General features: G+C 37.1%; 2 protein-coding genes and 1 long non-coding RNA gene across 5 annotated transcripts; 2 read left to right on the forward strand and 1 right to left on the reverse strand.

Moving 5' to 3' along the window:
* Positions 1–524: 524 nt before the first annotated feature.
* On the forward strand, positions 525–21,322 carry LOC107770682 (CBBY-like protein). Of its 2 annotated transcripts, none has more exons than XM_075235101.1 (11): positions 525–846; positions 2,117–2,166; positions 2,376–2,439; positions 2,661–2,709; positions 2,820–2,888; positions 3,501–3,562; positions 5,105–5,185; positions 6,836–6,990; positions 7,099–7,147; positions 8,490–8,633; positions 21,027–21,322. In XM_075235101.1, the coding sequence occupies exons 1-11, from the start codon at positions 569–571 to the stop codon at positions 21,127–21,129; spliced, it is 1,104 nt and encodes a 367-aa protein (XP_075091202.1). In that variant the 5' UTR covers positions 525–568; the 3' UTR covers positions 21,130–21,322. The 2 variants fall into 2 exon arrangements, with proteins under 2 accessions (XP_075091202.1, XP_075091201.1); XM_075235100.1 differs by having other exon boundaries at positions 527–846; positions 7,099–7,183.
* A 366-nt stretch (positions 21,323–21,688) lies between these two features.
* LOC107770674 (senescence-associated carboxylesterase 101) lies at positions 21,689–25,082 on the reverse strand. 2 transcript variants are annotated; one of them, XM_016590005.2, is made up of 4 exons: positions 24,756–25,082; positions 24,307–24,676; positions 23,031–23,603; positions 21,689–22,658 (listed from the first exon to the last, which is right to left on the reverse strand). In XM_016590005.2, exons 1-4 carry the CDS (start codon positions 24,764–24,766, stop codon positions 21,861–21,863), a joined length of 1,752 nt encoding a protein of 583 aa, XP_016445491.2. In that variant the 5' UTR covers positions 24,767–25,082; the 3' UTR covers positions 21,689–21,860. The 2 variants fall into 2 exon arrangements, with proteins under 2 accessions (XP_016445491.2, XP_016445492.2); XM_016590006.2 differs by having other exon boundaries at positions 21,689–22,655; positions 24,756–25,038.
* Positions 25,083–26,480: 1,398 nt separating this feature from the next.
* LOC107770675 (uncharacterized) lies at positions 26,481–27,263 on the forward strand. Its single transcript, XR_001644668.2, has 2 exons — positions 26,481–26,705; positions 26,971–27,263. It is a non-coding gene; the product is annotated as an uncharacterized LOC107770675 (long non-coding RNA).
* Positions 27,264–27,668: the final 405 nt, after the last annotated feature.

A 27,668-nucleotide genomic window follows, 5' to 3' on the forward strand; every position in this document is an offset into this window, starting at 1 on the left:
AATATGGGACAATGTCTCATTGTTAAGAGGGGGAAACTTAAAATTTTACTCAAAATTTTATTTTCCCTCCATTTCCCATTCATCCTCATTTTAAGAATATTACATCTTAAAAATAAAATCTCAACATGATCATGTTAGTTGTTGGAACAAAAAGTTACGTGTAAGCTTATTTTCACTTTTTATTTGTTCTCACATAACAATAAGGAGCTGAAACCACTCTCCCTGCCACCACTTGACACATAGTGATAGAGTGATAATAGATGTAAAAAGTGTTGTTGTACTTTTACTGCACCCAAAATAAATTGTATCAAATTACTTGCTTTTATTCTCTTTTTGTTATTCACCAATTGTATCAAAATTATCTTTTGCCTGGGTCTTTTGAATGTTATATATCATTCATAACTTTTATAATTATTTTTTTTAGCATAACTTAACGGCTAATAGTTGATATATATTTTCTATTTGTAGCTATTTCTGTAGTTTCTTAAAAAAAGAAAAAGATAAAAGAAAGTGAAGGAAAGAAAAATCTAGTTGGACTGTTGGGCCGATTTATTAGAAAACTTTGCACATGCGATCCCAGTGTAGTGTAATGGTGAATGTGGCTATGGAAACAGCTTCACGTCCCATTCTCAACATTTTCCGTTTCAGCACCAACAACTCTTCCAAACTGTACAACATTCCAAGAAAATCCCTCTCCTTTTTGCCTCCAAAAAACTACCTGAGCACTACTTCTAGCATTGGCAAGTTGTACAGTGATGGGTGTTTTGTCAATTCGTCAAGCTCATTCTCCAGCAGTACCCAAGATACACCACCTCAGCAACTCGCTCTTCTCCTTGAAGTTGAAGGGTACACATTCTTTATGTAAATTAAAGTAATTACTGTCATTTTGTTTGTCTGTCGTGTGAAGTTCTGAAATTTAATTGTGAACAAAAGTTGAAACTTTGAAATTTGGAAGTCAATTGTGAGAAGAAAAAGAATGAGTTAAGGGACAGACTGAGTGTTTGGAAAAGCTGAACTGGGTAGTTAAGTTTTCCATCAAATATGCCTGATTATTTTATGTCCTGGCATAATTATCTGAATTAGATAAATTGGCTGAAATGAAAAATATGCTCAAATCCCTCCCCCAAGGAAAAACAAAAAACGAATCCAACAAATATTTTATTGAAATTATGCTGAATCTGGAGGGTTTATATGATCTATTTTGAGGTTTATCATCAAATTTTTGCGGTTCTTGACTTTGGTAGAACCACATAGGAGATAGGAACTAAGCATAGGAGTGAATATGTGTGAGCTTTCTACAATTGTATTCCAATGTGAGCTTTCTACGACTTTGCACGCATTTCACTATTGTATTCCAGTGTGAGCTTGCTTACATTGCCGATCCCACATCCGAAGAAAGGAGGGGGGTTGTGGTAGGTTGACAACCAGCCAACTTAAAACTAGCTAATTCATGATGAATCCTCACAGATCATTTTTTTTTACATGGGAACATAGTATGTGAGGATTCATATTGCCAACAACAACATCAACAACATACCCTGTGTAATCACACAAGTGGGTTCTGGGGAGGGTAGTATGTACGCAGACCTTACCCCTACCATCAAGAAGGCAGAGAGGTTGTTTTCGGAAGACCCTCGGCTTAAGATAGATAAAAGGAAGAGCAGCAGTGATGAACCCTCGGCTATATGAGGATTCATATAGCCGACGCAACTTATTTGGGGTTGAGGCTTAGTTGTTGTATTCCACAGTTTGCTAGTCCTTTTTATTGTCCGTGAACTGGTTTTTTGTATGTTGCGGATTCTTTTGTGTTTTAAGTAAGCTCGATTGAATGAGAAAAACTGCATTATGAGAAAGTTCATTTAGAGTTTCCAATCACAAAGGTTTGTTTAATCTGGAAGCTAGAATTATCTAGAATATTATGGCAAATTGGAGGGGTGAAAACCAGAATTGTAGAAAGGTTCAGTTTTAGAGTTTCCAAATCCCAGAGGTATTATGTTCAAGGTTTTTGTCTGCTTATTTCTTCGTATTTTATTTTCAGCAACATTTTCTGCTTTTCATCTTCTACTGGTAACTATTTCCGTTTACTTTCTTTCCTTGACAACTTTTATTTGTTTAGGGTTTTAATGGATGTGTATCGCTTGGGCAACTGTCAAGCCTTCAATGCAGGTTGGGAAGATTTCCTTGTTATTTTATCAAATAAATTCTAGATGTCTTAAGGGGAAAGTTTTTCCTGATATGATCTTTATTCCTTGATGATTAAGAAAGTCAATCTTAATGACTGAATGCACCAGTATAGTGCACAAGCTAATGTATAACAAATAAAAACAAGTCTACCTTGGATAATCCAAAGGTCTTTTTCCTTCTACTAATGTCAGCATTCCGGAAGCTTGGATTGGACTGTGCAAATTGGAGCCAGCCAGTTTATCAGGATCTTGTAAGGTGTGTTATCCAGGTGATTTCGTGATTTAGCTGAGGCATGCATATATCATTTCTGAATAAGAGTATTATTACATAGTTGATTTTTTCTCTTAAATAAATTCTAACTTTTCCGGAATTTGTAACCTTCTTAGTTTCATATTTGATCTCAGTCCACGATATCTTAGATTGCCCTTCTGACTAAATGAGCATTGACATAAACATATGGTACTTGCTTTCTCCAGGAAGAGCATGGGTGATGAAGAAAGGATGTTGGTCTTGTTTTTTAACAGAGTAAGCTCACATGGAAAAGTTCATAGATGTGTTCTTGTATAAATTCTAAAAAGCCTTTCAAGCCCCCCCCCCCCTCCCTTCCAGTTCGAATAAGCTTGTTTTTTGTTCAGATTGGTTGGCCCACATCACTGCCCACAAGTGAGAAGGAGACATTTATGAAAAGTGTTCTGCGTGAAAAGGTATGCATTCAAAAGTAAAGTTTAATAGGCTTTTTAACATATGGTGATAAAATCTCGTGCCCCTTGTTAGATATATTTAGAATATCAGTAGTAATACACAGCTGCCAACATGTTATCTGCAAACTCTAGTCCTGCAGCTCCTGCCCCACATCTCTAGTTATAACGGGCTAACATAGAGCTTCAAAGTGAATGTAAGTCAAACACAAGACAGTAGGCCTATTATCGGAATAAGAACCCAAAATAACATTCCGGATAAGGTAATTTCATAGAGCTGTTGACACGCTTAGCTCTGCTCCATTGACTAAAATCAAATTGCATTTTTGTTTTCATGTATATATACGGACTGTTATATCCAATCTGATAGTTCTTGTTTCCTGTGCCTTTCTTTTGTTTTCTTTTGCAGTGGTTTAATAGTTTCCGCTTTTACTCAAATCAATTTGCTATTGTGTTTTCTCACTTGTACTAACTGTTATATCCAGTGTGATAGCTGTTGTTTTCCAGCTCCTTTATTTTTTACTTTATTGGAACTTTGATATTTTTTAACTTAACATAATATTGCTCACTTGATCTTCGTTGAATTGATAATCTGAACAATGGGTTCATTGCTTGCAGAAAATTGCATTGGATGAACTGGTCTTGTCAAAATCTTTACCTTTAAGACCTGGTGTTGAAGAGTGAGTAGTCTTTCTTGCCAAAAGTCATTTGTCCATGTGTTACATGTATTCTCCTCAGACGATCTTCTATTACATGATGAAGTAATATTCTGGATACCTATCAAAAAAGAATATCTTAGTCTGAAGTTCAGTGATTTATGAGGCATGCTGATGATTTCTCCTTTTACCTTATATCAGAGTGAGGTTTCTTATGGTTATTCCATTCTTTTCTATAAGCAGTTTTTGGGTAATGCTGTGCGTGGTAAGTGTAAAAAAAATGAGAAAGATTTCCGTCCACGCGGTTGAAGCTCTGAATCATGTTTCCATATTTTGTTTAAAGATTTATGTGTTGATTTTAATATTGCTGTCAGGTTTTAAGTTTTTTTTCATTAAAAATTGAGGCTATTTCTCCTTTTATTTTCAGAAACTGATAGAGAGAACTCACTCAAAAGCGTAGGTTATTTAATGTTTTCCAATTTGAGTTGGTGTCCAACTCATCTTAAAATTCCAAGTTGCTGTCCTCAATGTTTGGTGGTAGTCTGTATCAGAATGGAGTCGTGGCATGCATCTTGCAAATACTCAGTTATTCTTTCGATTAATTGCGGAGATCTGTGAGTTAATTTCTAGGAATTTGTCATAAGTTTTTGATATTATTGCAATTATGTGTTGCTCCGTTGGTGCTTTTTGTAGCCTTCTCATAGTAGGTTATTCCTAGGGCCCTCCTCCTTTCCTGACAAGTATACTATGTGTACCACGAACAGCCCCATATCTGTAGACAAAGCAGCTCTCATACCAATTCTTTGACCTTCATCTTTTCCATTTCTCATTCAATAAACTTTGGAATTTGGAGCCTCTGTTAAGAGTATCTAATTCTTCAACTGCATGATTAAGGTGTACATGTGTTTTCTCTTTTCTTATCTTTGTTAGCTAGCTTTTAAATTTCCAAAGGTCAACAGTATTTGCCATAAGCTATGCTGGTATATTAGCTAAGCATCCTTATCATGTCCTAGGAATGTTAGGAATGCCATATACAGATATAGTCATCCACCTTTATGCAAGATACTGTTTTTATTTATTTTTTCCATTCATATATTTAATGGACACGGAGTTTATTTAAAAATGAGTGTAGCATCATTTGAATTATTGGAAGTGGTTTCAATCCATCTACAGTTATTAAATTTATAACAATTGTGAACTTAAGAAATCAGAAGATATTTAGTATATACAAGCATGTGTCTCTTGCCTCGTATGTATCTGGTTGTAAGCCAATGCATTCGACGATTCCTCAATATGATGTAGTTCATGAGTAAAATAAAGTTTATCACATTACTGATTCATAGATTTAGTTGTATCATTTTCAAATGCCATAAGAGTTTACTTTTCAAAGGAGGAGTTATAGGTAAGAATATTTAGCGTTATGTTATCAGGATAGCTATCTAGCTTACCTCCTCGATTACCAGTGTAAATGTTGGTTTTATGCCATGGTCTATTTTTATAATTTATTAGGTTGATCTTCCTTTATTTTGTTATATTTCTTGTAATAATTCTCCTATTAATTTGCAGATTTATTGTTGAAGCTTATGAAAAAGGTGTCCCAGTAGTGATGCTGACATCATACTGTAAATGTGGGGAAAAATCAGCCAGGTTTACTGCTAATTACAACTCAGTTTTGCATTTCAAATATGAATCTGTAAGTTTTATTTTAACACTAAGTTCTTTTACATAGCTCTAAGTGAGGTATGACTGAATCAAACTGAAAAAGTGAAGTCTAACATCTAAAGACTGAAATTGCTCTTGCTGAACACTTAAGATTGTTGGATTTCCGAAGCTGCCAGTGTCAAATTTCCTTCCCTTGAAGAACCCAAGGGTGTGGCCTAGTAGTCACCCCTAGTGGATGAAAACAATGGGAGACCAAGGTTCAAATCCCAGCTAGACAAAAAAACACTAGGTGATTCTTCCCATTTGGCTAAACTTGGTGGACACAGCTACCCGGTACATGTGCTAGTGGGAAGTAGCAGATACCCAGTGGAATAGTCGAGGTGCTCGCAAGTTGGCGCTGATACAACCTTTAAAACAAAAAAGGGAGAAAATGTTCATATTTACCCCCAAGTATCCAATTTGTCATACATTTGCCCTTCGCTTGACTATCGTTCCATGAAAGCTCTCACTGTTATCTTTTATCTCAAATATGCTCCTCCAACTAACGTTTGTCCAGTTTGGCTCTGACATTTGTCACGATGAAGCCATACGGACAGACAAAAGATCCAGTTTTATCCCTAAAGTATCAAATAGGTTTATATATAGTTATATACCCTCTTATGTAATTTTAAGCATGCCCCTGAACAACAGAAAGTCCAAATATACTCCCGAGCAATAGAAAAATGTCCAAATAATACCGCTATGTGGCTTCCATTGTATTAGCCAAATCAGACCAAGTTTCCACGATGGAAAATCGTTAGTCATAGGGGCATATTTGAGACAAAAAATATTGCGGGGGCTTTCATGTACGGATAGGTGAACAGAGGGAAAATGTAAGACAAATCGCAAACGTAAGGGGTATATTTGGACCATTTCCCAAAAGAAAATTTTCCATTCTTGAATCTGGATGATAAAATTTTATAGATAACAACTATGTGGTCTTATTATGGACTTTGTTGCTTGAATGTGTTATAGAAATTAAACAATTTTACATAATGTTGGTTATCGGAAAATATTTTTTTATGTAATTTATGAAATATTAGAAAATAATTAAGTCTCCAAAATAAGTAGCAAAATCATATAAGTGTTGGGTTGTTGAACATGCGTTAGTTTTCAATATTTAGTCAGTTCTTAGTATGCTACTATGCTTACTAATCTTCTTTAGGCTAACACCTCTAATATCAGCAATTAGCTTTAGAGAATTTTGGGTGAATGCAATAAAGAAACAACCTATAGCATGTTCTTTGTGCATAAACTGAATTTAGTTCATTGAATAATTAAAAAATATGGCAGGGAAGCGAGAAGGAAAATAAGTAAATTTTTGAAAATGCAACTGATTTAGCATTCGTCTGAATGGTAGAAGATGAATGACGTTTGAATCATTTGTTGCTAAAGACTTCTAACCTCTGGCAGACACTAGGAATAACTTGAGAAGTGCTGTCACCTTAGCATCTGACCTTTTCCTAGGTGAAGCTAGTTTTGTAACAGATAATTGAAATGACTGTAGTTGGCATGTGTAGTAATTCCATAACAGTGTTCTACTGCATGCTTTCTAACAATTAATGAAAGAGTAACCAGTTGGTTGATTCGCTACAGATCCATCATTGAGAAGCTTGGAAATGATAAAATGGCAAGGATAAAAATACTTGGAATGGAGGAGGTAAAGCAAAGTTTCTATGGCCAACTTGTATTTGGTGAAGGAGTGGCGTCTGACCTAGGTGAGCAACTGGCTAAAGAAGCAAGAAAAGCAGGTAAATTGCATCGACAATCTGGTAAAATTTCATTGCATAAGCTGGTTGTTTCTCTTTTACCATATCTCACTATAAGAAAATGCATACCTCTATATTGTTTTGGTCCAGTTTCTGCAGAGGAGCAAAGAATTGCTAAGGAGGTTGCTTCCATGCTAAAGTTGAGTGTCGACATTGATACAACTTCAAGTGAAGAGTTAGTCCTATCATTCTCTTCATTGTTGGTTTTTCTTTTTTGGGTTGTTTTGATGGATACATCTTCAATTTTACACCGTATGACATCATATTACCTGGATGAAGATGCTTGACGGAACTTATCAAAAATCAATAAATCAACTACACTTCAATCTTGACATAGTTGGGATCTTATCAACAATTTAAAAAAAAAAAATTGAAGATGCTTGATGGAGGGCGCCAATATGCTTTTTCCAACATGCTTTGGAGCTGGAGATTTCATGTATCTAGTTGGTAGTTTGAGATATGCCAAAGGGAGAAAAGAAATTATTTTCTATGAATTAACTCATTTTATCCGAGTTGTCAGGAAAAAAGATATCTGGTGCAAAGAGAACTCCTTTTTTTCTGGTAGATCGTAGTAAACATGTGCTTCTTACTGATCTCATATGTGCTATTACAGACCTTGTTACTGGACTAAGATACAAATATTAGCTGAAGGTTTTTATCTGATAGATGTAAGATCAGTTGTAACAAGAGTGGGTTGCTCTAGTGGTAAGCACCCTCCACTTCCAACCAAGAGGTTGTGTGTTCGAGTCACCCCAAGAGCAAGGTGGGGAGTTCTTGGAGGGAGGGAGCCGAGGGTCTATCGGAAACAGCCTCTCTACCCCAGGGTAGGGTAAGGTCTGCGTACACACTACCCTCCCCAGACCCCACTAAGATACAAATATTGGCTGAAGGTTTTTATCTGATAGATGTAAGATCAGTTTTATGCAAGTTTTTACAGTGTATTCTGAAGGATCATGCCAAATCGTTGGTTTCGAAATCACATTGGCCAAACTAGTAGGTGATCTTTCTATTTGTTAAAGAGCATCTTTAAATCATAAGAACAACTGCTGAATCATTAGGGTTACACGGAATTGAATGCAACAACTAAATATTATTATCATTTGCTTACCCGCTACCTTTTGCTGGTGGGAGGTAGCAGGTATCCCGCGTAAGCTGATCTGGACACCACGATTATCCAAAAAAAAAAAAAGAATCTGTAGTGAAATAGCCATATACCAATATCGTACCTGTTGGAGTTTGGACAACTGTATATCAAAGGAAAAATAAGAGTCCATGCAACATACTGGATCATATAGCTCGAGTTTGGAGCTATTTGTAGTTCAAGCCAGAATATTCAGAAACATTTGGGGAAATCTGCAAATTCATGCATATTTGTATTGAGTGCGTAGTGCAATTTGGCACACAGCAAGTCTGCACCAGTTTGGTTATTTAGTGGCTGGTAAATGTGGTCAAGTCTAATACTTTATCTTCGTCTAATGTAGAATGAAGAATGTTGTGGCTGCATTACGGGCAGGGGCAGAATATGCCAATGTACCTGTGGATTATTGCGTGCTTGTTGCCGGAAGTCAATCTGGGGTTGCTGGAGCAGAGCGAATTGGCATGCCTTGCGTTGTGGTCCGGAGCAGGTAGATTTTTCAATCACAAATTTAATTACCAAAATCTTGAATGCAGTAGAAATACGTTCTCTATCTTTAGCGGTAGGCATATATCAATCAATTAATGTTGCGGCCAAACGCACACGCAAGTATACGCGGTCGTCAAGTAATAAAGTGACTAAAAGTCGGATGTCGAACCCACGAGGACTTATGATTAACTATTAACTAAATTAGACTATCCTAATTATCTAAACAAGAATTAAACCTAAAAATATTTTATTCTAAACTAATTAAATAAAAAAATATAAAAAATGAACTTTGAACAGAGAAAGAGCAGATTTTTTATGATATCAATGTAATGAAAACGATCTAGGGTTATGGGCTATCTAACAATCATATTGTATTCTTAAATTGAATTGACCGACTAATTTATCTAGCTTATTGGTTGACAGGGTTAATATTGCTCATAAGAATCTGTCGAGTTCTTACTCGCCTATTCAAGCTAACCTAACGCCTATATGTCTATGGATTTAGAATCAACAAGAACGCATTTATAATTCCTGTAAATCAACCAAGCAAGACAATTAGGTATATGTCTATCCTAACCACGAATCCGTTCCCCGATGCCCGAGTTCAAGAACTTGCTCTACTCAATCCTATATGCAATATAGAATTCCCACTTTCGAGTTCAATTCTAGATTCGTAGATAGTATTCAATTGGTGATCAAGCAATTAAATAATTAAGCGCAAGATTGAATAAATAAACCAATATGATAAATCAAGAAGGCAAAATCAATATCCGAATAACAATAGTCATGAAAGAACCACAACCCTAGAACGTGAAGTTTAGCTCCACATAGACATGGTAGCCAAACAACAAATCATACAAAGAAACATAAAAATTACTAAGTTTGGTGAGAGAAAGATGGAACTTGATGAATTTCGGCCTCCACGGCGGCTCTGTGCTTGTGTTTTTCTCTCCAAAACGTCCTCTCCTTTTTAAAATAGGTTTAGGTTGGTTTTTATATGAGTTGGGGGCATCTTGGCATCGAAATAACCGAGTCCCGGTCGAAATAGGACATGTTCACGTTTTTGAGCGTCCAGGGCAGCGTGGGGCGCTGGCCTTGGCGCTCAAATATTTTAGCTGCTGTAAATTGCGCCACAGCCAGCGCCCCACGCTGGCTGTGGCCCTCAAATTTCACTTTTTGTCCCGATTTCGCTTCAATTCGCGCCCGCTCGTCCCAAATTGCATCCGAATGATCCCTACACATAGAAATACCAAACTTTAGCACAAATAATCATATTAACCATCTCAAATTGTTGAGACATGAGCAAAATGTGAGGCGATATATATCAAAATATGCATACATTAAGCCGATTATCAACACCCCACACTTAGTCTCTTGCTCGTCCTCGAGTAATGGAACTATATTAGCACCCGCAAAACGTACTTAGCACTATGAAAGAGGACCTCGCAATTAACTCAATCAAACACCCTACCTTTTGACTATGATCGATGTCAGCAATTAAGCATGAACACACAAATTGCACATTCTTCCCGTTTTTAAATAGCCCAAGTATACTCAATATTTTTCAACCAACTCAATCAACTCAAGCAACCTCTCCACAACCACCTTACCTCAAGAGATGACTCGTTACCACTAAGCATCCTCAACACACGCACTCACCCAACACAAGAAAGTGTACAATATCACCAATCCGTCATGAAATCAAGTGCCCTCACCACAAGCAAAAGAGTGAATATCAAAGTAGTCCACAAATTTAAATATGTCATTTAACATAAATTAAGGACATCACACAATTGAACAACATTCAGTCACTCTCACAAAGAATTCATGAGCATCCCGTGATCGTACCATAAGCTTGCCCGTAGTGTATGTGAGAAGGCACGGGAGAAAATATGTTATTGATATTAGATAAACATTACAATACAAGAGGTCCTTATTTATAGCTATACTATACAAGGACATACTACTCTTCTACCAATGTGGGACAATACTACACTATATACATGCTGTAAACTAACACTCCCCCTCAAGCAGGTGCATATAAATCATATGTACCGAGCTTGTTACATATATAACCAATACGAGGACCAGTGAGAGACTTGGTGAAAATATCTGCAAGTTGATCATTCGACCTCACAAACTTTGTAGCAATCTCTCCTGAAAGTATCTTTTCTCTGACGAAGTGACAATCAATCTCAATGTGTTTAGTTCTCTCATGGAACACCGGATTTGATGCAATATGAATGGCAGCTTGATTATCGCACACAAGTTCCATCCGACTGATTTCACCAAATTTCAACTCCTTGATCAATTGTTTGGTCCAGACTAGCTCACATGTTGCCATAGCCATTGCTCGATATTCTGCTTCTGCACTAGACCGAGCAACTACATTTTGTTTCTTGCTCTTCCAGGACACCAAATTTCCTCCTACTAAAACACAATATCCAGACGTAGAACGTCTATCAGAAGGTGATCCTGCCCAATCAGCATCTGAGTATCCAATGATCTGCTCATGACCTCGATCCTCAAAGAGTAACCCTTTGTCTGGAGCCGATTTTATATATCGAATAATGCGGACAACTGCATCCCAATGACTATCACAGGGAGAATTCATAAACTGACTTACAACACTCACAGGATAAGAAATGTCTGGTCTAGTTACTGTGAGATAATTTAATTTTCCAACCAGCCGCCTATAGCTTGCAGGATCGCTAAGCGGCTCCCCCTGTCCTGGCATAAGTTTAGAATTCGGATCCATCGGAGTGTCAACAGGTCTGCAACCTATCATCCCCGTCTCCTCAAGAATGTCTAAAGCATATTTTCTTTGAGAAATAACAATACCTGAGCTAGACTGGGCAACCTCAATACCTAGAAAGTACTTCAATCTGCCTAGATCCTTAGTTTGGAAGTGATGGAAGAGATGCTGCTTCAGATTGGTAATACCATCCTGATCATTGCCAGTAATAACAATATCATCAACATAGACTACCAGATAAATACAGAGACTTGAAGCAGAGTGCTGATAAAACACAGAGTGATCAGCTTCACTACGAATCATGCCAAACTCCTGGATAACCGTGCTGAACTTACCAAACCAGGCTCGAGGAGACTGCTTTAGACCATAAAGTGACCGACGCAAGCGACATACAAGGCCACGAGACTCCCCTGAGCAACAAAACCAGGTGGTTGCTCCATATAAACCTCATCCTCAAGATCACCGTGAAGAAAGGCATTTTTAATGTCCAGCTGATAGAGGGGCCAATGACGAACCGCAGCCATGGATAGAGAAAGGCGGACTAAAGCCACTTTAGCCACGGGAGAGAAGGTATCACTGTAATCGAGCCCAAATATCTGAGTATATCCTTTGGCAACAAGACGGGCCTTAAGTCGATCAATCTGTCCATCGGGACCAACTTTGACTGCATAAACCCAACGACAACCAACAGTAGATTTACCTGAGGGAAGAGGAACAAGCTCCCAAGTACCACTTGTATGTAAAGCAGACATCTCGTCATTCATAGCCTGTCGCCATCCTGGATGAGACAACGCTTCACCTGTAGACTTAGGGATGGAAACCAAGGACAAAAAAGATATAAAAGCATAATGGGGAGATGACAGACGATGATAGCTCAAACCGACATAATGAGGATTAGGGTTAAGTGTGGTCCGTATACCTTTCCGAAGTGCAATCGGTGTACTAGGAGCAGGGTCCGCAGCAGGAGCAGGGTCAGGTGCAGGACGAGAACCAATTGGGCCTGATGGAAGACGCAAACGACGATGATAAGTCAAGAGTGGTGTTCCTGTGGCTGGGGAACTAGGGGGAACAACACTAGACTCCTCAATGGTTGGTATGGATGAAACCTCTGTGGTCGAAGGTGGAGGAGGAGCTATAGTAAACTCCTCAAAGGTCGGTATAGGTAAGACCTCAGATATATCATGGTGGTCAGCAGAGGTAAAGAAAGGTTTAGACTCAAAAAATGTGACGTCAGCTGACATAAGGTACCTACGAAGATCTGGAGAATAACAACGATATCCCTTCTGAACACGAGAATAACCAAGGAAGACACACTTGAGAGCACGAGGAGCTAACTTATCTTTCCCAGGGGCTAAGTTATGAACAAAACACGTGCTCCCAAAAACACGAGGTGGAAGAGAGTATAAGGGTGACTGGGGAAACAATACTGAATGCGGAATCTGATTCTTGATGGGAGATGAAGGCATCCGATTAATCAAATAACAAGCTGTGAGAACTGCATCGCCCCAAAAACGCAACGGAACACGAGATTCAATTAGAAGTGTGCGAGCAGTCTCAATAAGGTGCCTATTCTTTCTCTCAGCAACCCCATTTTGCTGAGGGGTATAAGGACAAGATGTCTGATGAATAATTCCTTGAGAAGTCATAAACTGCTGAAATTGAGAAGATAAATATTCTAAGGCATTATCACTGCGAAAAATGCGAATAGAAACACCAAATTGGTTTTTGATTTCAGCACAGAAACTCTGGAATATAGAAAATAACTCAGAACGATCTTTCATTAAGAAAAGCCAAGAACATCTTGAATAATCATCAATGAAACTGACAAAATAACGAAATCCCAAGGATGAACTGACTCTACTAGGACCCCATATATCAGAATGAACTAAGGAGAAGACAGACTCTGCATGACTCTCAACACTACGCGAAAAAGAGGCTCGGGTATGTTTCCCAAGTCGACATGACTCACAATCTAATGTAGACAAACTAGATAAACTAGGCACCATCTTCTGAAGTTTGGATAAACTCGGATGTCCTAAACGTCTGTGGATTAGATCTGGAGGATCTGTAACTAGACATGTTGTGGAAGGACTGAGTGAGTTAAGGTAGTAAAGGCCTTCTAATTCACGTCCTGTACCAATTGTCTGTCCCGTACTGCGGTCCTGCATAATAAAAGAATCGTCAATAAAATATATACCACAATGGAGGGCACGAGTCAAACGACTAACAGATGCAAGACTAAAAGGACAGCCAGGGACATAACGAACGGAATCTAGGGTGATAGAAGACAATGGATTAGCTTGTCCAACTCCTTTTGCCTTAGTTTGACATCCATTGGCTAAAGTAACAGTGGGAAGAGACTGTGAATATACAATATTTGACAAAAGTGATATATTACCAGAGATGTGATCAGAAGCGTCGGAGTCCATGACCCATGGGCCAAGAGTGCTAGACTGGGAAACACAAGCAAAAGAATTACCAGAAACAGAAGTATCAGTCTGAGCAACTGAGGCTACTTGTGGAGATGTCTGCTTACTTGCTCGATACTGAAGGAGCTCATTATATTCTTCTTTAGATAAAGAAAATCCTTGGTTACCTGGAGTCTCAGTCTGAGCAATGTAAGCATTTTTGGGTGGACGACCATGTAAGGAATAGCACATTTCACGAGTGTGTCCAAGTTTGTGACAATAAGAACACTTGGGTCTAGATCTTCCAAAACGACCTCCTCCTCGTCTATGCTCCATAGTTTGAGATGCCCGAACATCCATTGTCTGGGATGCAAGAACAGAGGAATCAAGTATCTGTGATGAGATCACTGGTGGACTTGGTGCTGCAGCACGGCGGAGTAATCGAGAGAATAATTTATCAACTGTCGGGACAGACGGACTAGCCAAAATCTGGTCGCGTACTGAATCAAGATCATTAGGAAGTCCAGCGAGGGTAAGATCGAGAAACATCTTCTGTCGCTGCTCTTGTTGTTTTTCCACACTAGCAGAAACTGGCATCAACTTCTCAAATTCCTCCATGACTGCCTGTACTTGACCCAAGTAAGTAGACATATCCAATTCCTGCTTCTTTAAGTTTGTCATCCGTGATATCACATCATAGAAGCGAGATATGTCATTAGTGTATAAGGTGCGTGCCTTTGCCCAAACCAAATAACATGTCTGGAATGGACGAAACAAGGGCATCAACTTGGAATCAATAGATCGCCACAAGATGCTACATAACTGAGCATCGATTTTTGCCCAAAGTGCTATTGCCTTTTCATCTCCATCGCTAGACTGTTTGATTAGATGATCTTGAACACCTTGACCTCTACACCATAACTCGACAGATGAAGCCCAAGCTAAGTAGTTTGAACCTCCCATTAAAGGTTACGAGATAATAATAGCACTAGAGCTTCCAGAACTCATGTTTCTAGACCCAAAAGCATCAAATCCCAAAGACTGTTGCAAATTATTACCAAATAGGAGAAAGAATCAACTGTAATCCACAGAAACAGTGTACGGAAACACAGAAACATAATACTGAAATACTGTAGCTGCCGGAATCTACTGTAGTTGTCGGAATAGTACTGTAGCTGCCGGAAAAAATTCAAAGTTGTCGGAATGAAATGAAAACAGTGGGGGTAGGATCGGAATTACCAGGCAACCCAACTGTTCTGAAGGAAGATTTTCAAAAAATGGCCGGAAGTGGTCGTACGCGCCGGCGTGTAAGCTCACGTGCGTGAGCTTCTGGTGGTGCGTGGAGACGCGTGAGGAGGCTGCTGCCGGAGTTTTTTACTGGGGTTTGGTCGCCGGACAGTGACGACTCTTGTGGTAGTGTTGGATTTTGCACAACACTGACAGAAATGAAGCAGATAGAAAACAGCCTTAAAAAAGTACTGATTTCTCTTTCCCGGAATCGCTGGAATTTATGCACAGCGATTTCTCTTTCCCGGAATCGCTGGAATTTATGCACAACGATAAGTCTCTCACAATTGCTCTGATACCATGTGAGAAGGCACGGGAGAAAATATGTTATTGATATTAGATAAACAATACAATACAAGAGGTCCTTATTTATAGCTATACTATACAAGGACATACTACTCTTCTACCAATGTGGGACAATACTACACTATATACATGTTGTAAACTAACAGTGTACATCTCTACTAATCTAAGCTAGCTAAATCTAGGATCAATTAGGACTTTAAGGTTATAATGTAGGCTAAGGGATAGGTAGGATATATTTAGGAATAGTTACTAACCCTCCTAAGCACTTTAATACACTACACTCACAATTCAAGCGCAATTGCTTCGCAACCCATTCACTTGTCATACACCATAACTAACATAGCCCTCTTTTCCATCAAGCACCTCTATGGTTTCACTAGCACGAGTGACAAGGATTAGGAGGTGTGTCTTTCTACATTATTTGAACTTTTGTTTGCTCTTTCTTGCAAAAAATTTCCTCTTTTTTTTTTTTTTTTTACACACTCCATACATTGAAGTTCATAAGCTAGTGACATTTATTCACAATTTTAGTGCACCTTAAGGGCCCTTCCCTGGTTCCACTCGAAAGCCACTTCCCAATCTCTCACCTTACTTCTTATAGCGACTAAGTGCCTTAGGAGGTAAAGGTTCAACAATCTCACATTAAGAACAAAGTAGTAGTACGGCTTGTAATATGGGTGCCAAGGAAACGGTCTATAGGTTCAAAGGGGATAGCAATGGAAAAATTCTATTTGTCAGTGACAAACACCTTTATGGTCAAGCAAGAAACGCCTATGTCATCTCCTAGACTAGCACAACTTAATAATTTCGTGTTGATTAACACACGGGGCAAGTTCTAGACTACACAGGATAGCACATAATATCAACGATCCTTACACACACATGGCACTTGACTCATTCAAGACGGTTATGTGTGACTCTCAAGTCAAGCAAGCATATCAAGTTGAGAATTTTTAAGCAACAATGCACTAGGTGGCATACAAGTCAATTAACTGAGAAAAAGTCGTCAAAGAGTAGACTACTTAATTTACTTGGGCATTACAATTCAAATCATATATGCAGGAAGACAGAGCGCATGCCCTAACTTAACTTGCCAACACCAAACATGTCAACAGGTACCTCAGAGCAATCTCAGTTTTCTCCCTTATCCTACTCCTAAAAAAAAACTAAACTAAATTTTTCGGTTCGAGCTACATCCTTGGAAAAGAACCGGTGTCAAAAGAAAAACCAAGGGATACTACCTAACTACCTAAAAAAAATAAAAGGAAATCTTTTTGGTATTTTTAATCGGACTTTAATCCCTCAAGAAAATTGTCCAACAGATCCATCGTTGGGAAAAGTCCAAAAACAAAATTTTAATTTTTTCTCAATTTTTTTTTGTTTTTTTTTTAATCTTTTTTTTAATTACTACTACTACTACTATACTACACCATTAATTCTACTAACTATGCTATTAAAAATAAGAAGCTAGCTAACAATAAAAAGATAAGAAACTAACAATATACTAATATAATACTATAGAAAGAATAGAGAATCTTTCACCCCCCACTTAAAAGAGCATAGTGTCCTCAATGCACAAATAAAGTAAAAATAACAAGGGTGGACAAGAAACTCCCTGAAAGACCAAAGGCCGAAGCAATAGCAGCTTACGGGGTACTCAGACTTCTCCCATGGATGGTCCTTTGTGCGGGTACCTCACACTAGTTCCAACTATCTGGCTTGCTTTTGCACGCGTCCAGTGACTTTTCTTCCTATGCTCATAATCCTACAAAACAAAACAACACTACAAAAATAATAAAATAAACAAAAATAAATAAAGCAGTAAAGTTGGGTTGCCTCCCAACAAGTGCCTAATTTAATGTAGCGGCACGACGTGAACCGCTTTTTGTCTCCACCTCGAACTTATGAATTTAGCCCCTAACATGGCATCCAGTCTGCGGCTATGATTGGAATGAGGTCTAATGCGCCCTAACTCATGAATTGTACTACTATTTACATCCCCATATATACACACACTCAAGTCTCCCAAAGTAATGTTATCTATTCCCTCATATGACTTTAGAGCATTCTTCTCAACATTGGCATCCTCAAGAAAAACATGGTCTAATGATTTGTATTCTCGTTTTAGCTCCTCAATTTGGTCTAGAAGATTTTTTTCAGCTTCACACAACTCATCATTAAATTGTTGGCCATTACACGTATCAACCTTTGCATTCAAATTTGCATCCAAGTTATGTAAAGCCAAGCCAAAATTATCAATTTTATATGCAAGATCATTTCTCTCCTTAGACCAATCATTCACCAACATTGTCAGAAGACAACGTCGTTCCGCATATTCCCTTAATCGAGAATATTCGTCCCAATACCAACCCTTACTCCCATATTCAAATTCAGATTTCCAAGAGTTCAGGTCATGACAAGCCCAAAATGACGAGCCATATAAGTCTTCCGTCAATCAAGAGTCTTCATCAATAACCTTACCTCCATATATTTCATCCCCAGATGTCATGGTGAAAGAACTAGAAACACACTAAGAGAAAAATCAAATAGTTATAAAAATAAAATATTTACAAAAAGAGAAGGAAAAAAAACTTGTAAAGATAAAAGTAAAAGCCTAATGTAGAAAAATAGTTAATTTCTAAGTCCCCGGCAACGGCGCCAAAAACTTGTTGCGGCCAAACGCACACGCAAGTATACGCGTTCGTCAAGTAATAAAGTGACTAAAAGTCGGATGTCGAACCCACGAGGACTTATGATTAACTATTAACTAAATTAGACTATCCTAATTATCTAAACAAGAATTAAACCTAAAAATATTTTATTCTAAACTAATTAAATAAAAAAATATAAATAATGAACTTTGAACAGAGAAAGAGCAGATTTTTTATGATATCAATGTAATGAAAACGATCTAGGGTTATGGGCTATCTAACAATCATATTGTATTCTTAAATTGAATTGACCGACTAATTTATCTAGCTTATTGGTTGACAGGGTTAATATTGCTCATAAGAATCTGTCGAGTTCTTACTCGCCTATTCAAGCTAACCTAACGCCTATATGTCTATGGAGTTAGAATCAACAAGAACGCATTTATAATTCCTGTAAATCAACCAAGCAAGACAATTAGGTATATGTCTATCCTAACCACGAATATGTTCCCCGATGCCCGAGTTCAAGAACTTGCTCTACTCAATCCTATATGCAATATAGAATTCCCACTTTCGAGTTCAATTCTAGATTCGTAGATAGTATTCAATTGGTGATCAAGCAATTAAATAATTAAGCGCAAGATTGAATAAATAAACCAATATGATAAATCAAGAAGGCAAAATCAATATCCGAATAACAAGTCATGAAAGAACCACAACCCTAGAACGTGAAGTTTAGCTCCACATAGACATGGTAGCCAAACAACAAATCATACAAAGAAACATAAAAATTACTAAGTTTGGTGAGAGAAAGATGGAACTTGATGAATTTCGGCCTCCACGGCGGCTCTGTGCTTGTGTTTTTCTCTCCAAAACGTCCTCTCCTTTTTAAAATAGGTTTAGGTTGGTTTTTATATGAGTTGGGGGCATCTTGGGATCGAAATAACCGAGTCCCGGCCGAAATAGGACATGTTCACGTTTTTGAGCGTCCAGGGCAGCGTGGGGCGCTGGCCCTGGCGCTCAAATATTTTAGCTGCTGTAAATTGCGCCACAGCCAGCGCTGTGGCCCTCAAATTTCACTTTTTGCCTTTTTGTCCCGATTTCGCTTCAATTCGCGCTCGTTCGTCCCAAATTGCATCCGAATGATCCCTACATATAGAAATACCAAACTTTAGCACAAATAATCACATTAACCATCTCAAATCGTTGAGACATGAGCAAAATGTGAGGCGATATATATCAAAATATGCATACATTAAGCCGATTATCAATTAACTACCTCTATCCTAAATAAGTAGGAATCGGCTATATAAATCATATGTAACCATTATGCTCTTTATCGGTTCATTTCATATCAGTACTAAATAATTTCCTTTTAAGGGAAATTAGGGGTTCCTAGTAATAGAGGTTCTCTAAATTTTGCCCTTATCCAACACGAACATACAAGTCTCTAACCAGAATAAAAGGACTCTTAAGAAAAACAGTGGACTACATCGGCAACCCCTTTAACTTGTTTTCACTTTCCACTTTTACATTTATTCTTAAGATCGTTCCATTTAAACACTTCAACCAACCCTTTAATGTGTCATCCAGACACTAAAATTTTAGGCAGCCAAACAGGATAGATGCTTGTAATTCACACGCCAGAATAACCAATAAGAAAAAGACACGTGGATTTAACTTCAAAAGGAAACTTTTAAAAAAAGAAAAAAGTTAAAAGAAAAAGAACCCTCCATCATCTTCCCGACCCCCCAACCCAAACTTCTTCTGCCAGTAAAAACGTGGGCGTCTTCTTCATCATTCTTTCATCTTTCCTTTTAATAATCAAACAAATTCTTCCACAAACCTCCAATTTATACATTCAGTTATTCAACATTGGTAGATCTGAAATATAACAAAACAAAAAAAATTTAATTTGGACATAAAATAAATTTAGAAGTGAGTGAATTGCACGATCATTACCTGGCTGGACATAAAGCGCCGGAGGTTCTTCCCTAGGTTGTAATCTATCTCCCCACTAAAATTTGGAGCATTCCAACTTCAAAATTGGCAACTCCGATGAAGCTCCAAGCTCCGGCGAGCTCCATTTGGCCGAAAATGGTGTTCAAGCCAATCAAATGCAGCAAAACCAATGCCAAACAGTTTCTGCACCTTGAGCGAGTGTTTCTAACCCCTCTTCTTCAGGTTTGATTCACTCAGCTGCAACGAATTTGAAAATTGGAGAATTTGGCAAGTTGAGCATACAAGATGTTCGACAAAATGCCAGTTCCAATTTCACGCCAATTCGACAGGGTTCATATATTGTACATGCTTCTTCTCATCAAATACAATCCCCCCATATAGTTTTTGAGAAAGAATAGTTGGACCGATTTGAGTAGTTCTTGTCCATATATGAACTCTAAATTTTTCGGCCAGAACGCTACTTTTAGTCATGACTGTTTTTGAGTAAGTCTTGAAATGGAAGCTTGGATCTTAAAAACGAGATAATCATTAAATTCTATGTATTAAAGCAGAAGCTTCGATCTTGAAACAGAAGCTTGGCATAACTTAGAATTACTCCTTTGTGTACATAGTATTTTTATCCTACACTGAAAATTTAAAAGAGAAGTTTAGTGGAAAATTTTCTGGCAAAAACTATTTATTTTCGGGCAATAAGTATGAGGAGTTTGTTTTTTGGACCATTTCACGCGCTTGAAAAATGTGAGAAACATTCACCTTGTCATATCAGCTTTTTGTGTCTAGATGACACACTAAAGGGTTGGTTGGAGTGTTTAAATGGAACGACCGTAAGAATAAGTGTTAAAGTGGAAAGTGAAAACAAGTTAAAGGGGCTGCCGATGTATTCTGCTCAAGTATAACAACAAATAGTACTTAATTCCATGTTAGCTAATTTACTTTCTAAATGTGCTGTTTAAATGTTATATTAGCATAAATGTTGATGGACATATTTTTTGAATAATAATATCCTTTTTGTTGATGTGTAAAAGTTCGACCGCCAGAGCTGAGTTTCCTGGAGCTAAAGCGGTAATGGATGGATTTGGTGGTGGAGATCTATCGATTTCTAGGCTACAACAAATACAGAGGTCCTGATGTTTGATTCAAAAGCTAATTGCTTCAAAATTTTCCAGCGAGTGTAATTGTGATGCTGTAAAATTAGTTATATGAGATATGTACTGTAAGTAAAATGTATTGCTCTAGCAGCCATTTACTTTCTATAATTATCCATTTATGGAATTACTTCTCAATTTTGAGCTTCATTCCACCTTTCTGGAAAATTTTCAAACTTTCTGGTGCTATTCTTAATCTTCATTATGCTGTTGCGGTTCCAACTACGTGTCTGAATGAGCATTTCTTTTTTTGGACAGTGTTAATGTTTAAGTAGATTGTTTCAGAATTATTTCTTTGTCCCTCACTAAAAAAGAACTCAGAGATGAGTTCGTTTATAAGGCGGAACTCTAAAATGCTTGTTAAGTATCTGCAAAAATGCAATCGACTAGGTAAATCTTGCCCATACGTAGCATTGAAGTTAGGAGTTTTAACTATAAAAAGTGTTATCTGTCTAATTAGTTTAAAATGGGCACAACTCAAATCAACCCATAAAAAGGGTTGGGTGAATGTTAGCTCATATCATTCTATAAGAGTTAATAAATAAAGGGGAGAAAAGCCAAATCATTTTTATTACAGGCTACAATTTTACTTTGCGCTGCAATTAGTCATTTTTGCAACTTGATTATACAGTTCCAGGTTAAAGAAAACCAAAGGAAAAGTACTTAACTAGTTTTCTAAGTTGGGACATATGAGTTATTGCTTGATATAATTTGCTAAACATATCTACGAAATTCATCCTTCATGAAATTAATCAAGGTTGAAGTATATGAATTTCCTACAAGTCTGCAATATTCTTTCCACCACCGCATGAAGCTGCTCTGAGGCAAGAAAATCTCAGGAGACACCAAGAAGTTATTAATCATGTCCATTACATACTGCTCAAATTTGATCAGGTTTTCTCTAGCTGATTCTTGGTCTTGTGCGCTGCTTTGTCGATCCTTCAACACTTCACAAGAAATCACAGCTTCCTCAACATAAGCCCAAAAGCAAGAATCAACCGTAAGACTAGACGCTTGAGTTCTCTGGTATGCATGAAAATTTTCATCAGTTAACCATTCCTCCAATAATTTGTAGTGTTCAGATCTTCCATGACTAATATAATCTTTCTTTCCCCTACCATAATACTCTGCTATGTCGAGTGGTTCAACCATCCTTCGGTAGTTTGTTCCTGCATAAAGCCAACGCTTTCGGAGACTTCTCCCCTCTTTCCAAGGCATATTTTCTACTTCAGCTACCATTCTTTTCCAGAACAGTTTCAAAGTTCTGTGATGCTTGATAAGCTGTTCTGTGCTTTCAATCTCATCTCTGCTTCTGGAACGTCTGAGCTTATATTTGTCATAATACCCAGCCTCTTCCAAAGAGTTCTTCATGTACCATTCAAGGTAAGACATGGACTTTTTAAGTGTACTTAGTTTCTTGGAGGGATCAAAAACATTCTGCCTGTGTTTAGCCTGAACCTCTGTCCTTTTCGCAATATTTATTGCAAGATAGCTCATGTCAACGTTTTCCTGCTGCAGTTGCAGGAAGAGGCAAAAAATAAAGTTTTGAGACCAGAAAAAAAAAAAAAAAATGAGGACTACAAAAAAAAAGAATAAACTATTCTGGAGTGTTATAGCCCATTTAATCAAGAAACGCAATTTTTTTGCCTTAAGTTAATTTCATGTCCACAACTTCCTAGCCCACTAACAAACATAGCCTTATTCTTTCATCAATGCTTCAACAGAATTCTTTCTTCACAACTTGTATATGCACCTGAATGACTCAAAACTGTTTTTATCTTTCCTCAATTCATACTGTACTTCAGTAGGATGTTAATACCCAGGCTCGTGATCCATCAAAGTGGAACAACACAATTTGAACAATTAGCAATTTAGTGTATTTACCTGTAACTTTCCAACTCCAGCTGCTTCTAGCAATAGGTAGGTTCCTGCTTGAAGTGGATTGCCTATTGAGTCAGGCAGTTCTAAGATTCCCCTGCAAATAGCTTTGCTCCTTAGATGTTCCAAGATATGTCCATAATCAATAACCTGAGAGCAGTTGTTTGGGTTTTGACTTTCAGCACATCTTGAGCTCATTATCATCAACAACTCCAGAATCGATTGTGGTTCCTCGAAGCAAGAGAAACCTGATTCGGAGCAGAAGAGATAGATACCGAATGGCATGTAACAGGTCGGAGTAGTCAAGGTAGCAGCGGAGGCATTATGGTCTGAGATCAGAAAACCTGGAATTGGATCTTTGTCTGAGACCACGTGTAAGAAGTACGAACTCCAGGCGGAACGCTCTGATATGGCCTTTTGAAAGCCATTGTTACCAAGAAGTGGAGAGCCAAAAGTAATGCAGAGGAGACGCTGCACACCATATCTGGGAAGGCTATCAAGCAGCCACAAAGTGAATAGAGACGCAACAGATCCTCCCAGACAATGTCCGGTTACAATTAGAGGCTGGTGGCTGGTGAACTACATCGAAGCAAACAAAGCAAAAACACCAAAATTAGTTACACATATAAGAGAAAATCCAGCCGATAGTTTTACACTTCATTTGCAAATTCAAACTGGAGGGGAATCATTATTATCTTTCCTCCATAACTGGTGTTTCGTTACTACTATTATTGGTCCTCCCTACTAAAGAAGGGATAATTAAACTTTAGCTACTTGTCTATTGAAGACATTAGCGATCCCATTTGCAAGCTGAGGCGCATGTAGCCCCACGCTAATATGGGTATAAACTCAAAAAAGTGATCCGTCTATCTTCTATTGATAGCTGTATTATATGGGATGTCATTGTATGTGACAGTTGGTCTCAACGTGATCCATGGACCAAAACACGAGATAATTTTTTGTTTATTTCCTATGTAATTTACAGTTCTCTAATTATCAATCATTTCTAATCTCATTAAATTGTCTCCTCATAACCTTCTCATACAAAATCAAACTGAATAAAAATCATACCTTATAAATGATTCCTTAATAACTTTAATCTGTATATTCTCTACATCACAAATAAAATGATCAACTCAAGATTACATTTTTAATTGACTAACAAATTGTTCCATTTCGGAAACACATAGAATATATATTCAAAATTTCAAGAATGCAAATAGGCTAATGCTCAATATACATGTAAGAAAAAGGGAAACTTAAACAATTTAAGGCAGTGTACCTGCTGTTTGAGAAGAGAGAGCTCATTCTCAAGAGAAGCGAAAAGGGTAAAAGCAGCTTTATGAAGGGAAACGGAACTGTTACTTTTAGTACAGAGAAAATCAAAGGACATAATTGCATCAGAAGGAGCCAGCTCTCTAAAATCTTCTTCTTGCAAGTGATTTACAGCAGAATTGGGTGAGCATACAAAAGCAATAATAAAACCCTTTGCTGGTGGATATTCATAAACTTGGTATTTAACAGAGAAAGGAAGAGATGGGTTCTGATCCAGCAAAAGGGTGTCTTTTTGAAGCTTTGAAATTGCGTCCCATGAATGATTTAATAGGTCTGATCCTACCAATAGATTGCCCAATTCTAGCCCAGTGCTATACCTGGAATTGAAGATGAAGATCTATAAAAATCTGAAGACTATAATACTGACAAGTTTAATTACTAGTGGTGATTGCTTACAGGGACACCATTGGTGGAGAGCAGCTTCAGACAAACTGGGTTTCTAATTCCAGCTTTTGTCAACAACGCGTGGGAATAACTAATTCCTGAATTTACATGGCGATAAGCGATACATTCCAATATTCCATTCTATTCAAAAAAGTTAGGAATTACTTTAGTATTTGTTTCAAGCTATTGCTAATATAATATATATATCAAATTATAATATTAATCTCGTATATAATTATTCAAAACCATCACATAAAATGAGATGAAAAGAATATGATTTTCTTTTTATCATTTTAGGAGCAAAGTGTGAGAGGATGTTAGAAATATTAAATAGCGTGATAGAATCACTATAACTACAAAATTATGCATAATAAATACGAGGTTGATAGCTAGCTCACTTAGGGGGCGTTTGTACATAAGAATTGTAAAATTCTAAAATAGGGGGGAAAAAAATTTCAATTGAAAATGGTATTTGAAATTTAGAGTTGTATTTGGACATGAATATAATTTTGGGTTGTTTTTGAAGTTTTGTGAGAGATTTGAGTGAAAATTTTGAAAAACAACTTTTTGGAGTTTTTCAAATTTTCGAAAATTTCCAAAATGCATATCAAATGAAAATTAAAAATTTTATGAACAAATGCTGATTTCGAAAAAAAGTTAAATTTTTTGGGAAAAAAGAAAAAAATTTCTTATGTCCAAACGGGCTCTTAATAAAATCTCTGTCTTTTACATTGAGGCATGGAGGATAACTTCATCATGTGTAGCATTTCCTTTCCTTTTCCTTTAAAAAAGAAAGAAAAAAATATATGATAAATATACAATTATGCACATTTGGAATATTTTTTTTCCTAGTTTTTTATGATAGTGAATTTATTCTTATGTTATACGACAGTGGACTTGTTTCAACCATTCAAGAGTTGCTACCCAAGTGTGAACACAGAATGTAACATTTGGTTTAATTAGTGTCATGAATGGGAGAGGCGAGGAAATAGACCTCTACATTACATTAGTAGCACCTAGTAAGCTCTATCATTCTCGGAATTGAGCTCTGGGTAAGTCGTCTTTGTTAGGGAACGCTTTACCCCAATATGAAACTTCACGACGAGAATTCGAAATTAGTCGGGCCGTGATACAAATATCAAATACCGAAAAACAAAAAAATTAAGCTCTATCATTGTCTCTTGTTCAAGAATGATTTCACCAATGTCAATAGAAAAAAGGCCAACATGTCCCTCGGATTTTTAACATTCTTTTTATTTATTTATTTTAATGTCCTTACTTTCTTAGTCAAGTTCACACATAATTATATATGAGTTATTTCACATTTAACGCAAAATGTTTCTCACCATTCTTTTTGTTAAAGAATTTTATATAGGATGCTAAAAGAAACATGAAAAAAAACAATACTAGTAGAATTGTTGTTCATGCGTAAACAAGTCGACTTCACACTCTCTCTTTGGTGTGTGGCTGATTAGTCAATACGACATTTTTGTTGAAAACTTCTGAACACTCTTTTACTTGCTAGTCTCGCGTGTTTACATAATCTTCTCTATAATAATAAAAGCAAAACCTTATTCAGGTTAAGATACTTGCATGCACTAGAAGTGTGCACACTTAGAAGAAAGGAAGATTAGGTCAAGCTTTACCTTTTGACTAGTAGAATAGAGAATGGTAGATGAGAGCAGTATATATTTAGTAACTTAATACCTATATATATTGTTCCAACTCAAGATTGAAAGTAAACTAAAGCTGTTCCAACATTGTGATTGTTAGTATAAGGGATTTGGTTAGGTTTGGTTAATCTAGCCTAAGTGAAATTATGAGACCAGGAGGACCGGGGACAGGGCCAGGACCAGGACCCGGATCGGGGCCTGGATGGGGTCCTCCTCTAGGTCTCGGAGGACCCCCAATGCCAGGACCTTGCGGCTTCTTTGGTGGTTTATGTGATTTTATAGGTTCTTGGTAAGTCATTTTGGAACCAATAGTTTTCTTCTATATTTCAAAATTTTAGATGTTTTTCCGAATATTTTTTGAATCTTTGAGGAGAAAAAATAAATAAAATCTTTGGACTAGAAAACAGTTTGGTTTTGCTTTGTTTTTATTTGGGTGTTTTTCTATAAGCTTGTGTTTCTTGAATGTTTAAATATTACTCACCATCAAATTATTGATGGTTAAGCTTATTGTTATTGAACTTAACTAAATGTTTTGCATGTTTAAAATTGTACAGCCTGAGCTTCTTCTGCTGTTGCTGGTTACTGCAAGACTGTTTTAGGGGCCCAATGGGCTTTTACGGGCCTCCAGGATCTTTTGGGCCGCCTCTGCCATGATCCACTGGGTTGATCCAATAAGGAATTATAGAAATACATGGCACATTATGGGATGAAGGATGCATTTGTTGATATTCATAAAACTACAAATATGATTGTTTGCAAAATATACCTATCCTATATCTTTTGTAATTGGATTGAGAGCTTGTTTCAATTTATAATATCATGATTGTTAATTAGAAAAATGTCCCTATCATTTCTCTTGCAATTGACTCTAGAGTATATTTCCAACCATACAGAGTGATATAACTAAGAACAAAGATTTCGAAACTTCGATTTACGTTTTATTTTCCCAACATATAGACTACGAAATTACTCACACATTTAACCTTTTAATGAATAATACTTTCTTTATTTCACTTTATGCGGCATGTTCGCGTATAAAATTCAAATTACATAAATTTTGATGTGTATTTAGACAATATTTTAATTTTTTGAAATAAAATTAATATATTTAAAAATAATATATTTCAATAATTAATAATTTAAAATATAGTACTTGAAAAATGATAGTCAAACAAAAAAACATTCTAGCCTTCCAATTAGTAATAGTGTTCCATGAAATTAATGGTGCATCTATGTGGAGGAGCATGAGGCA

This window comes from Nicotiana tabacum, chromosome 17 (assembly GCF_000715075.1).
Source record: "Nicotiana tabacum cultivar K326 chromosome 17, ASM71507v2, whole genome shotgun sequence".
Taxonomy (NCBI): domain Eukaryota; kingdom Viridiplantae; phylum Streptophyta; class Magnoliopsida; order Solanales; family Solanaceae; genus Nicotiana; species Nicotiana tabacum.

Excerpts from the sequence above, each read along its gene's own strand:
- LOC107770682 (XM_075235100.1), top strand. The coding sequence starts at position 569 with ATGCGATCCCAGTGTAGTGTAATGGTGAATGTGGCTATGGAAACAGCT. Across the intron at positions 2,167-2,375 it reads CTGTCAAGCCTTCAATGCAG|CATTCCGGAAGCTTGGATTG; the intron begins GTTGGGAAGATT and ends TACTAATGTCAG. Across the intron at positions 2,440-2,660 it reads GTTTATCAGGATCTTGTAAG|GAAGAGCATGGGTGATGAAG; the intron begins GTGTGTTATCCA and ends TGCTTTCTCCAG.
- LOC107770674 (XM_016590005.2), bottom strand. Across the intron at positions 23,604-24,306 it reads TCTCTCTTCTCAAACAGCAG|TTCACCAGCCACCAGCCTCT; the intron begins GTACACTGCCTT and ends GCTTCGATGTAG. Across the intron at positions 22,659-23,030 it reads CTGGAGTTGGAAAGTTACAG|CAGGAAAACGTTGACATGAG; the intron begins GTAAATACACTA and ends CTGCAACTGCAG.